The sequence below is a fragment of the Xenopus tropicalis genome, chromosome 1, assembly GCF_000004195.4.
Source record: "Xenopus tropicalis strain Nigerian chromosome 1, UCB_Xtro_10.0, whole genome shotgun sequence".
NCBI classification, from domain to species: Eukaryota; Metazoa; Chordata; class Amphibia; order Anura; family Pipidae; genus Xenopus; species Xenopus tropicalis.
The window spans coordinates 156,318,870-156,332,641 of NC_030677.2; the positions used below are offsets into that span (position 1 = coordinate 156,318,870).

General features: G+C 37.3%; 1 protein-coding gene across 1 annotated transcript in view; it reads left to right on the forward strand.

The window, feature by feature from the left end:
* Nucleotides 1–13,772, forward strand: part of galnt9 (polypeptide N-acetylgalactosaminyltransferase 9) — a 128,827-nt gene that overhangs the window by 105,824 nt on the left and 9,231 nt on the right. The window contains exons 8-9 of the mRNA XM_002931877.5: nucleotides 6,568–6,705; nucleotides 10,238–10,333. Of these exons, the coding sequence (XP_002931923.1) occupies nucleotides 6,568–6,705; nucleotides 10,238–10,333 (234 nt within the window). The remainder of the gene's footprint in view (nucleotides 1–6,567; nucleotides 6,706–10,237; nucleotides 10,334–13,772) is intronic.

Consider the following 13,772-nt stretch of genomic DNA (forward strand, 5'->3'; position numbering starts at 1 on the left):
GGAATAGATAAAAACCTAATTTACCATTCCAAGTGCAGTTATAAATCTCTAAAATGGTTGCTAAATTTAGCATGGTTCCAGGGTTCCACTAGGGAGTTTTCCCAAGTGAATGGGATGCACAATAGGGGGCAGATTTAGTAAAACTCTATAATTTCTCATTTCTTAAATGATTTAACCAAACTCATTTGCTGACATTTACTAATAAAATCCGATATGAACATTGCTTTTTCGAATTGTTGCACCAAAACCTCCACTTTATTGAATTGTCACACAAAAAAAAGCGCCAAATATCCAAAACCTCAAATGTTTTAAGACAAAAGAAGGATCTTCAAAGAAAGGGGAAAGACCTCTGCCATTGACGGGATGGTTTTCCATGTCTGAAAATGCATACTACAGCTTGCATATAATTCACAAAATGCATAAGGTTATTAGCGCATTTATTGCCACATCATATGCAATTTGCGGAGGTAGCACAGCCTACTTTTAACTGGAATTCTGGGGGGAAACACTGCATTGTAGGTAAGAAAAAACCTTGTGATTTGCATTTGAAAAGTTAAGTTTGCCCTAAAAGCTGCATTGGTAAATGAGACTTAAGAGTAAGGTTAATGTCACTCATGAATTTTCTGCACTAGTGTATTGCCCCCCAGTGGAGCAATGGTAGATTGTCCTTGACTTTAATGGTTACTGCCTGCATTTGCAGTGGAAGCAATATGGAATATGCAAACCTCAATGAATGAACAATATTTTCAAGGAGCTGTACGGAATAACCGGTTTTGCTAAAAAATAAAGTAACAGTTCACAGTTGCTATGGTGGCTAGCTGCTTGCCCAAATTTTACTTTTGGTGGTTTCCTTGTCCTTTAACTTTTCTAATATTCTCCCTGGTTGTTAGCATTTCATGTAATTTAGTCATGCACACGTAAATCTTCTATTTAGCAACTTTTTTTATTTGGCTACACAGATGGCAGGTGTGCAAAGGACATCCTTCGTAGCCAATGCAGACCTTGCCCAATGGGATTTTTCAGTTAGTCTCATCAATATTTGGCTGAGTTCTGATATTAGTCAAGGAGGCTGGCATTAATCTCCATAAATGGACTAGTACACAATAGGCAATATCGGCCCCGGTATGGCCAGTTTTGCCCTAGCAACCAGGCAGGGGTTTGAATAGCAGGTTGAAATTTTAATATGAGTAGGCCTAAATATGATATATAAGCTATAAAAACATCAACTACAATACAAATCTGTCTGATTAAAATGAATTACGGCATGCAGGGTCTGTAGACCATTGCTCCACAGTTACACCCTAAAAGTATGGACCTATTGCCTTGTGATATCTATTCTAAACTCTAAGGGGCACATTTACAAAAGCACGAACACTTGGAGCGTTCATTCGAACACTCCGAGCGTATTTTCGCCAAATTTTTCAGGCGTCGGAAAGGTTTTACTGCTGTTTACAATGGTTCGGTACGAAAATTTTGGGACTTTCGGATCGCCAATACGCTATTATCGTGACTAATACGATTTTTTCGTAAGCATTTTCGGGATATTTGCGATCTTCAGAAATTTTCGTTTCCAAGCCGAATTTTTCCCATTCGGGATTCGAATTCGTAGAGTAGTAAATCTGCCCCTAAGTATTCATTTTCAGCAGTGCCTCAATGTAATACCCCTAAAATAATGTCTGCATTTTAAGCAATAGTCGATAAAATCCTTGCATACATTATTGCACAGGTTTTTAGAAAGTACATGAACATTACACCTTACTAATATATTCAGTATCCTTTCATTAACTAATCTAGTCCGTAACACACCAGGAAGATGGCAGGCAAATTAAAACCCATATGTCTGACAGCTAAAGATGACAAATAAAGGGGGAAAGAAACAGGTTTGTAACCCTAAGGTCTGGAGCATCTGTGCAAAGTGACAAAAGCCAAGTGACAATCTGCTTACAGGTTCCTCCAGTGTTCCTCAGACAAAAACATGCTTTCCTTATTTCACTGTAGCTCATCTGCACCTTCCAAGGTCAAAATTGCTATCACCAACATAGTCCCTTCTAAGCTAAGATCAGGAGAACCAATCAGGCTTATGACACCCAACAAGCAAAATCAATATACACCAGTATCAATTACAATAATGCATTTCCACCTAGCGATTGTATTATTCTTGCAAGTGATATATTGAGCACTGTCAAAATGTGCATTATTTCATTACAAAAGGAATGCAAAGGTTTACAGTTCTGTGGTATTTTATATCATATGCAGAATGTATTCTTTCAAATCTGTGATATTGTCAGTAACTGAAGGAGACTATTATCGTGAGAAAATGCTATTCTGTTAGAAACATTCAAGGTTTCATTATGCGAAATCCTGCAATTTGTTTGCTAGTGTGACAGCACAGTTTAATGAAACGGTAGGTGCAGGTAGGCATTAGATTGAAAAAATAATTGGAAATGACTAGAAATGCAATACAACCTTTCCAGTACAGGAGGAAGCATATTTTAACCAACAAAAAATACAGAGCAAAAATTGTCAGCACTCGCAGGATTTTGGAAGAAAATAAAAAAGCTAGTTGATAAAGTGAGGTTTATTCAGTCCAATGTTTCAGTCCCACACACAAACCTTTGTCAGGGAAAACAGAATGGTGATTGAACAAACCCAAAATGGTGCCCGTTAGAATGGCTAGGCAACCACTGAGTGTCCCAAATTTGTATGAACGTCAAAGGTGACCAAGTGACCAAAACCTACACATTACATGTAGAACGAAATGAAAATGAATATAAACACAGTTAGTCTAAACCCAAATGCAGCACTTGCTTTTTATGTCCAATCAGGCAAACAGCAAGCAGCTAAAACAACATTGCCATTTCTTTCCAAGACCCCCTCCCATATGGAAACAGTTAAATACAAGTACCAAAAGGCCCAATATGAAAGGGTCCCAAGCACACAACCCCAAGCACATACGGCATGCTCACCACATTAGCAATACACCCCACTGGCAAAATATCAGCCCATCATTGAAAAAAAGTACATTATAGCACTCACAGGGTGTACCTGTGGTCAATATTCTTCCTCTAAAGTGTACCTCTACTGTATATTGCATTAATCTGTAGGGGCCTGGTAGTGCAATCCTCTACATTTAATCTTACCCTTCCCAGAGTAATATGTCATATGTATAATGGCACGTGCCACTAACTCTAGGGTAGATATGTATTCAGCAGGAAGTGCAGTTCAAATAGCCTTCTACTCACTGCCTGTATGCAATGCTTCTTACTTTTCTTGATAAAAAAACAATGTTGTGTAGCCCATGCACCTGGAGGGTGTGGTGGGAATAGACTCTCTTAATAAATAAATGATGGATTAAAAAAAACAAAACAAAAAAAGAATTGGGTTACGACCTGTCCAGTTTTAATGCTAGACAAAATTCCCTCCAGTCGTGGGCATGTACTTGTACAATTAGGTATTTGGCAATATATATTTTTATATGTCTCTGCAGTAAGAGCCAGAGAAGCACAGGTTATATTGTTTATCTCTTTCCTTCCTCCTTAATTTTCAACCTCACACTTGCTGCTTCATTTATATAAAATAATCCAACTTTATTTTAGTAGTGATACCCACTGCACCTCTACTTTCACATCTATTGTCTGAATTTCTTATTTCAGCTCATTCTTATCTTTCTCATCTCGCCCATTGTACCATCCTACTGTAGTACAAGGTGACCATCTGTTGTCCTTGGCTGTTATTAGTTGCCACTCAGTATCCCCTCGTTGCTGTTTTGTCTGCTGGCTCCTGCTCCCTGCTGACAATTTGCATATGTTTTTCTCCCCTCTTGTGTGGTTTCTGCAGTTGCAGCTTCATATCCCTGGTCTAAGTAACCATACAATGTCACCAGTTTGTATACTTATCCCATGTGCCATTCTAAGATTTTCTTGATTGTTCACATTTTGTTCATTTTATTAATTGATATTGTCATGATAAACCCCTTTTAATTCAGTGTATTAAGTAATTATGTATAACCCCCTTTCTGTAAATGCAGGTGTAGTTATTTTTCTTGATTGGGAAGTATAAACAAAACTCTATGGAAAGAGAACTTTGGGACTGCATGACTAAAACCATACACTATAAAATCCACTCATTTGGTGAGGTCACCAAATGAGCAGATCTTTCTCCCGATATGTCCGCCTATGGTGGCCAATATTGGGCTAATTCGATCACTTGGCATTGCATCAACACAATGATGCAGTCCTCAATCTGACAGTAAAATCAAACCTGCCAATTTTCGCCCACATGTCGCTTGGGTAGGCCCATCAGAGCGCCCCATGCACAGGCAGATAACTGCCGAATGGTTCTGAAGGACCAGCTTAGGCAGCTTACATCTGTTCTTGTATGGACACCTTTATAAAATATAAATCTGGTATTCTTTATGCAAAGAAGAAGGAATCCTAGAAAGTAGCAGAAAAGAGTTTCCTTCCCAAGATTCCTTCCACCTGTTATAGAGGACATTTTACTCTGTCTAACTGCTCATTTAAATAGCCAAAGTACCTTCTTGGTGGTTTGTTGCAGAGCATTGTTCCATTCCAACCTATTTCCCCCCAAGGAGAGATGTCCTGTTTAAACAACTGCAGGTAAGGGTTAAAGGGATTTTGTCACAGGAAAAAAAAACTGTTTTTTCAAAACATAAGTTAATATACTCCTCCAAAAGAATCCCAAAATGTGTTTTTCAAAAGAGCAAACAGATGTGTTATTCCATTTTGAAATTTGACATGTAGCTAGACATATTCTTAGTTTCCTAGGTGCCCTTAGCCATGCTGATAAACTTCAGTCACTCTTTAATGCTGCGCTGCAAAATGTATTGATGTCACACACCCTCCCTTTTCCCCCAAGCAGCCGATCAGCAGAACAGTGGGCAGGTACAAGATACCAGCTCACTGACACCTCTGCTGAAGGATTCAGGTGCCTGAACTGATAGCACCTCAATAGCACCTTCTGTGCTGCTGTCACTGCACTGCTGATAGAGAAACCATCCCAAGGTGAAATGGGAAAACTGTCAATACTGCCTGCTATTCAGGACTGGATTTAAACTTGCCACCTACTGTGACCAGCTTAAGAGCAGTGTCCCATCTTCTTTAAGGACCTGCCCCCAAACCCAACCTATACATTGCACCACCCAAAGAAAAAAGGAGCTATGCTGAGGGCAGCATACAACAGCATACGACGGCATGCTGCCCCTAAAAATTTTCCACCTTAGGCCCAAGTCTTTGTGTCCTTCCCACAATTCTGGCCCTGATCCAGTTCACTTTAAGAAGATGGCACACAAATGTTCCAAATATTCCTTTGCATTGGTATCTATTTACAATAGGAAGTAGCATGAGTGGCATCAGGTATTTCTCAGCTAATAAAACACAAACTGAGTGAAATGAGTGGTTAGCCTGAATTAACTTGTACAGTAAAGGATATACATATATATTTATATATGCACACACTATACATACATGTCAGAATTAATTTGCATTGATAAACATGCCCCATGCTTTACCTAGTGGAAGATATAAGAACAGCACACAAGCAGAAGAAATAGGAGACTTGGGAAATAACAGTGAGTTGGAGAAACAATAGCTTATCTGAAAGTAGTTGCTTTATGCAGTGCTGGCTTTTTCTGAAAGCTAAGGATCAGGCACAATGCACTGTAATGGCTTCCTACACACCAATATTACACCTAAAAAATGTATTGGTTAAAGAATACAATTTCCAATGGTTGAATTAATTATTTGCAATGTAGACAGTGTAATTTAGTAATAAAAACTATACCATAAAAATCATGACAGAATCCCTTTCAATGTTAAACTCCCACCCTTACCCAGCCATGTCATTCATTGTGCCATTCATGTCCTGTATTGCAAAAACCGCAGCTTATTTTGTTTTACAGAAATGCAGTGTAGTGGTTTGTATCTATACTTTGATCCTGCAACAAAGTTTTACAGTGCCCAAAGCTTATAAAATAAAAAATATCGTACACAGGAGACAATTACTGAGGGGAAATAATCATTTGGCAAATTTGTTGGAAAGAGTTTATTGTAGTTTTGTGCCATTATAAGCTAATAACCACATTAGCTCCAACAAAATTTTAGTATTGCTTATTGTTAAATCATTTATGAGTGCTAACAAAGTGTGCAAAGTGCAATTTCAGACACAGTTGCCATTTTTTTTTTTTTTTTTTTGCTATAATTCCAGAGTAATAATGTAATATAGTGTAATACAATCTGGTAAATAATAGATAAATGGATATTGCTGCTGCACTCAAGAACCAGCCCATATGCTAGATTAATCCATAATGAGAGTGATAAAATAATATTCCGTTATTTAGCACAAAAGAACTAACAGTCAGTAGAATGTACTTGTTTATGTAATAATAATCTGTTCAATAAAGTTTTATTTTATGTTCTTGTTGCTTAAATGTGATATAAATCTGGTACAGAACTGTATACATAGATACAAATACATAGCTCTGGGTATGCTGAGATATACAAATTCACTACTAAAAAGCTCATGAAATATTGCTCTGCATTACATTTTCAGAACCCTGGCGTGGATTTTGGGGATGTCTCAGAGAGAGTCGCTCTGCGCCAGAAGCTGCAATGCCGTAGTTTTAAATGGTACTTGGAAAATGTATATCCAGAAATGCGAGTGTATAATAACACTATAACTTATGGCGAGGTAAGGAAAAAAACTAAATGATGTGTATGCTTTTGTTTTTTCTATAATTTGGGTCCATTCCATAAGTCTTTGTAATCAAGTGCTAATATTTATATACATTTATTGTTCCCTTTTAATACACGCTACCACTATGTCTCTATTATGTCTTGGGACATAATATAACCTTTTATTCTGTTATTTAGATCACCATTCTATAAGTCTACTAATTAAAAATGTACACAGTGAATGAGACCATTGTCCATTTTTGATGGTGATAACATTTATATGAATATATTGTTCACTTCTAATACACCATACCATGACATCTATATTGAAAAGCAAATATAGCAGAACATGTAGGGGCCCATTTACTTACTCACGAACGGGCCGAATGCGTCCGATTGCGTTTTTTTCGTAATGATCGGTATTTTGCGTTTTTTTCGGAAAATTATCGCGACTTTTTCGTTACCAATACGTTTTTTGCGAAAAAATCGCAACTTTCGGAATGGCTACGAAAAACTCGCGTTTTTTCGCGCAAATCGTATTGGTAACGAAAAAGTCGCGATAATTTCCGAAAAGTCGTAAAGGCGCCGAAAAAAACGCAAAAAATACGAAAAAGTCGCAAAATGTTCGTTTTCCAATCGGAATTTTTCCAATTCGGTCGGAATTCGTGTCTTAGTAAATCAGCCCCGTAGTATCAAATATGTTTTTTAATTCATTTAATTCATTTTCACTTGCTTTTAATAAAAGTAAATTAACTTGTTTTAGCTTATTAGACAGTATATATTTTCTTTAATGTCAGATCTAGCACATTCTTTAGCATTTTTTCATTCCCTAGTTGTCTTGTATCATGGACGCTAGTAGCCATTAAGTAAAAGAGGGCTTGTGGTGCAGCTGGAGGCTCAGAGAAGACTGTCTGTTTTGATTTCTTTAGTAGTACAGCACTTTATTAAGTAATGTTACTTTGCTATATGATACCCTTAGCCTTCCTCTGTACATGCGTGTCCCCAGGCACTAAAAGGACATTATGTGCAGTCGGAATTGACAGCCAACTCTGAGGATATTTGACAAAGATGCATGTCCCCTGGTGCTTTAACCCAAGTCATCATTGCTGTACATGACTTTAAGCTTGTCTGAGACTATCAAAGTCTTAAATCAGTTTATTCAAGCAGTTATTTACACAGGGATATTCCTGAAACATTAAAGGCTGGGGTGAAAGTCAGTGTGCCCTTTGTCCACGTTAACTCTTCATTCAAAAGTCAACTTTTGTATTATGAAATACTGTACCATTTAACTTACTGAAAGCAAATATAAGTGCAGATACTGCATATCACACATACCTTTAAATGATCTGTAAATAAGCTTCATGATGCCACATGTTAAAGCTGATCTTATGGTTCAAAAAATAAATCATTCAAAATCAGTGATTTGTCTGCACATTGTTCAAGTGTTCATGTTCCTTGCAAGCAAATTATGTAGGGAATTTTAGTGAAAATAGTGAATGTTGTACAGTAGCTTGGAACATCCAACAAACCATTTCATGATTCCATTATACAAATAGGTTTACTGCCATTCGGCATCTAACATACATGTAATATACAATAACCCTATAGAAAACCAGCTTTTATATTAGACAATATTTTGTATTATTCGTCATTCCATGCTTTTAGCAGAGATAAAAAAAAACTGGAATTTGCTGTTTTAACTTGTTTGTTGTCATAGGTTTATAAGTTCATAGGGGCATATTTATCAAAGAGAAAAATTAGAGCTTGCCACAGTGAAATTGCTTTACTCCATGTATATTTCTATGAAATTTTTAAAGACTGATTTATCAATGGATGAATGTGAGAATCTACCCTTTGATAAATATGCCTTTGAAAACCCAATAGGAATGAATAGGGAAGGGAGGTATTTCACTATGGCAAGCTCTACTTTTGATAAATATGCCCCTTAGAGTAAGGCCTTATTGTGTTACAGAGTAGCTTGGTAAAAGGGGCCACAAAGGCATCCTGGTTTGCAGACAAAGGAGCATGTGTTTCCCCTCCAAAGATGAACATTGAAAATAATCATAGAAGCAAAGTCTCCTAATCATCAACAGCTTTGTAAACAGTTTACATTATCCACACACCCACACAGTGCCCCTCAATTAATTCATTAAGACCCTAGAAATGGGATTTATTTTTGTTCTTCTTTAGAGAACAACTAAATAGTTTCTCCAGATGAGGGCTACTCACAACATATAACTATGTAGTTGGTAGTCTATTACTTCTTACAAATCATTTAATTAATTAAGGGGCAAATTTAACGGGGAATCCAAGAACACTTTTGATTTTTTTCTCACTTGACTTTTCCATTGAGATATCTAGGATATTCTGTTATGCTTGCCCTTGTGCATTTATTTTGTATAACATTAGACTTCTGAAAAACTTTTCAAGTAAGTTTCCTGATAGAAATATACAAATATATTTTACAAGTAATGTTGGTGGGCCCATTGCTTTGAATGGTTGAATGGTTACCATTTTTTTAGGTGACAAAACACAGGCAAAAGCAATAAAACCAAGACATTATTCAAAGGGGAATATTTTAGCCAAGACTGAACTTTAGATTGACCAAATATTTCTTATAATTTTTACCACTAAAACATTTTTGGTGAAGGATGAACAGAAGCATTAGCATTCTCTTGCTGTGCCTACACAGGCACAAAAAAAATCTCTGAATTTGGATGTTACAGTAATTCAGATGCAGTAAATTCCTGGCCTGTTGAGTTTTCAATCCAGTTTTGGTGTATGGGACACAGGGAGAGTAAATGAGTTTCCCAAAGAACTGATACTAGGTAGACATGTGAGTAACTGAGCCAATGAGCGAAATAAATTAACCGCGGATCCTTTCCTTTTTCCTTGTGCAAACTTTAGAATAAGATTGAATCATTCTCTCAATCCAGTTTCTAAGGATGGGCAGCGGAAGAAGGCTCCAGCTGATTGGCTGCAACACTACTTATCTATACACATGTTTTAGTACTGGGGTCCCTAACCTTTCTTACTCCTGAGCCACAGTCAAATGTAAAAAGACTTGGGGAGCAACACAAGCATCATAAATGATCAAGGGGGTGCCAAATAAAGGCCGTGATTAGCTATTTGCCAGCCTCTATGCATAATCTCAGCTTACAGGAGGGTTTGTTTGGTGGTACATCATGTATTTATGCAACCAAAACTTGTCACTAAGCCAGGAATTAAAAAATAACTACCTGATTTGGGGACACTGGGAGCAACATCCAAAGGGTTGGTGAGCAACATGTTGCTTGCGAGCCACTGGCTGGGATTCACTATACTAGTATTTCTGTAAGAAACTCTGCTTGTAACTGTTCCGAACTCTGTTTGTAGCAGGGAACAGGGTTTTTTTTTTATAGATTTTCCCATCTAGAATGATTTAAAACAAAACTGCCACCTTGCCATATTAATGTGTGTGTGGCAGAGTGACTAAGATATCTGCTACTGTTTCCATATACACTTAGAAAATGTATCTAACATAAGTGTCTTAATTCTTTTATTTCTAGCTTCGAAACAGTAAAGCAACTGGCTACTGTTTGGATCAAGGTTCTGAAGATGACAACAAAGCTATTCTGTACCCTTGCCATGGCATGTCCTCGCAGGTAAGCACATCTAATAGCCATGCTCTACAAAGTGTTTCTCTTTCTGTGGTTAATGTATTTGTTCATAAGATAAAATAACTTAAAAGTATGATTTACTTTCAGCCCAAGGATTTCATTTATACTCTACTGCTTTCCCATAACACAAATCAATAGCAGTAATATCTTTCTTTATATACACAGGTAGCAATTTAGTTATTGGCTGCTTTAGAGAAGGATCTTAAAGAAAGGTTGAGAGTATATTCGATTGTTTTATTTTTACGGATTTTGTTCTATTTAGTTTGAAAAAACTATGTCTTCTACTTTATGTCACTGAGTTTCAAATCAACTCATTGGCAAGGGTGAACCTACACCCTTTGGCTTTAAAGCTCATTTGAGAACGAGACCATAGATACTACATGCAGTACTGGGTAACACTGGTAGGTATTTTAAAGGGATGAATATATTGCCCATCTGACACATTTTTTTTCTGAGATGCTGGTAATATCTGTGTCTATGCCAGAATACAAATGTTCCTTGAATACTCTTCTAGATTCAAGGTATGTAGATTTGCTTACAGTGTTATTTAGTGTACTAGTTGCTAGATCTCTACTTAAAGGCAAATTACACCCTCTTAACAAATAAACTCCTGCCCCTGACTAGTTTATGTATGTATCCAAACATAAATGCATCTCTCTATAACCTTAAATCACATTAAGATCCATAGATTCTGATACAAATTCAGCACTGTGCAGTCAGATGAGTAGAACGCTTCCTGGGTGCAAAACAATATCAGCATGAATTTCTCAGCATTGATCTGTGTGGAAGTATGATGTCTAAATATTTTTCCAGCCTCCACCCACACCATCTAGATTCACAGAAATCTCCTATTCTGGCTTTACCCTGAATGCTAAACCAATTGAGATAAACATTATTAACATTATTAATAACATTGCTGCCTGCCTTAAATTTGTTGTTTGTGGTCTGGGTCTTTTGGGCCTCTGTGGTAGATACAGAAATGGCTGCATGTACACTGCATCCACGTAAAATATCTGAATTATTATGCTATTAGATTATTGTACCCATGTAAACGATCCATTCAACATCTATTATACTCTATACTCATTGAGGCTAAAGTTAGGCAGTGTCAGTGTGGTGTTCATGGGGGACAGTGACCACTTGTATGAGAAAGAATGAGACAATTCACAGGAAAATGGTAACCAGGTCAAATTTGCTGCCCAGGGGTGAGTAAACACAAAAGTAATTATAAAAAAGACAGATTTCAGAGTATTGAAAAGATAACTCAACACTGTACTAGGTATGATGAGTTTAGATCTGAACTAATACAGAGAACTAAAACATACTGCAGAAAGAATTCAGAGTATCATAGGCAAATGCTACATGTTGGAAATACATTGTGGAGTGGCTCGGTGTATGAAATGCTTAAAGACTTACAAGTCTTCTTTTTCTTGTTCTTCCTTCTTCTGTGTGGACCATCTGAAGCAAAAAGAAGCAAGGGCATGGCATTGCTTCTGGGTCATACCAGACTCAGAGACAAAATTATTAAAATGAGACTTGCCCATTAGTGATGGGCGAAATATTTCGGCAGGCATGGATTCGTGGCGAATTTCCGCGTTTCGCCATTGGCGGTTTGTTTCGCGAAACGGATGAAAAAATTTGCAGCGGAAAAATTCTCCGCACGTCAAAAAATTGTCGCGGGCGTCAAAAAAGAATAGTCGCAGGCGTCAAAATAATAGCCGCAGGCTACAAAACAATAGCCACGCGACGAAACAATAGCCGCGCGACGAAACAATAGCCGCGTGATGAAACAATAGCCGCGGGCGACGAAACAATAGCCGCGGGCGACGAAACAATAGCCGCGGGCGATGAAACAATAGCCGCGGGCGACGAAACAATAGCCGCGGGCGACGAAACAATAGCCACGCGACGAAACAATAGCCGCAGGCGACAAAACAATAGCCATGCGACAAAACAATAGCCGCGGGGGCGACGAAACAATAGCCGAGCGACGAAATAATAGCCGCGGGCGACAAAAGAATAGCCGCGTGACAAAATAATAGCCGCGGGTGACAAATTTTTTTTGTCGCACGACATTTTCGCCGTTTCGCGAATTTTTCGCCGTTTCGCGGATCTTTTGATAGATTCGCAAATTTTTCGGCAAAGCGAAACGGAACGGATTCGCTCATCACTATTGCCCATCTCTCATAGACATTTTAAGCAAATAATTCTAATTTTTTAAAAGTATTGAGATCCAAAGAAAGTATGGAGATCCAAATTACCCCAAATCATAAGCCATTTGGATAATGGTCCCATACCTGTATTTGTTTGTTTGATGGTAATGAAGCTGCATGAATCTATATTGGTCACAAAACATTGGGTATATTTAATGTTTAATTGTTTTTAGTAGATAGGGAGATCCAAATTACAGAAAAAACCCTTATCTGGAAAACCCAAGTTCCAAGCATTTTGGATAATAGATCCCATACCTGTACTCAATGAAAGGCCCACATTGTATATTAAAATAAATGAATACAGAGGGTCTTTCTGTCCAGTGGAGATTATTCTGCAATACTGTCAGGCTGTGAAGTGGTTAAGGTAGAAATCTGTCCCCACATGCCTTATCTTTGTTTAATTTTATGGAGACTTTTAATGCAAGAGGCCTCGCTACTTAATAAAAAGATAATATTTTATGTCACAAGTAATGAAAAGATATGAGTATTTATGTAATTAAGGCTTAAAACACCAACTTGGGCATTCTTGGAACAATAAAAGAATATTCTTTCCCGTTGTTTATTGTCCCAGCATATCTTAATAGCATTTCCTGTCTGTTTAGCTACATTTACCCAAGCATAAATTTTCCTATTACCAAGAACGGCGCAGCCCTATAAATTTAAGATAACGCTCAGCTAAACTCTTTGTTTTCATAATGGCTATTTGTGAATGCCATCACATTCTAGGCACGAATATTTCTTGCTGCCGTTTATTATTCATTTGTACAAGAATTCAGGGTGACAGGAAAAGACGTTCTGCGTTTCAACTTTTGCGTATGTGAGCAAAAATGTAATCACTTAACTATTTCACCACCACAGTGGAAAGCATTGCTTATTCCGATAATGAAATTTGTGGTTCATTGCTCTCAATATTAGCTTTCCTCTTTTTGTATTGTACTATACATTTGTCTGCAACATTGTACAGAGAGGTTTTCAGACACAAACAAAAATGATCAGATTGCAGCCAAAAATGTATACGCTATGATTTTTTGGGGGGAGAAGGTTGAACTATAAAATATAAACATTTTATATGCATACAGCAGGTAAACATATATCATGTATGTGCAGTAAAAATCCTATATCACTCACTGTTAAATTAAACAATTAAAAAATAACAAACAAATAAAAAAATTTAAAATGTCAGTACAGGGTCCTCTGTCAGCTGAAGGCTT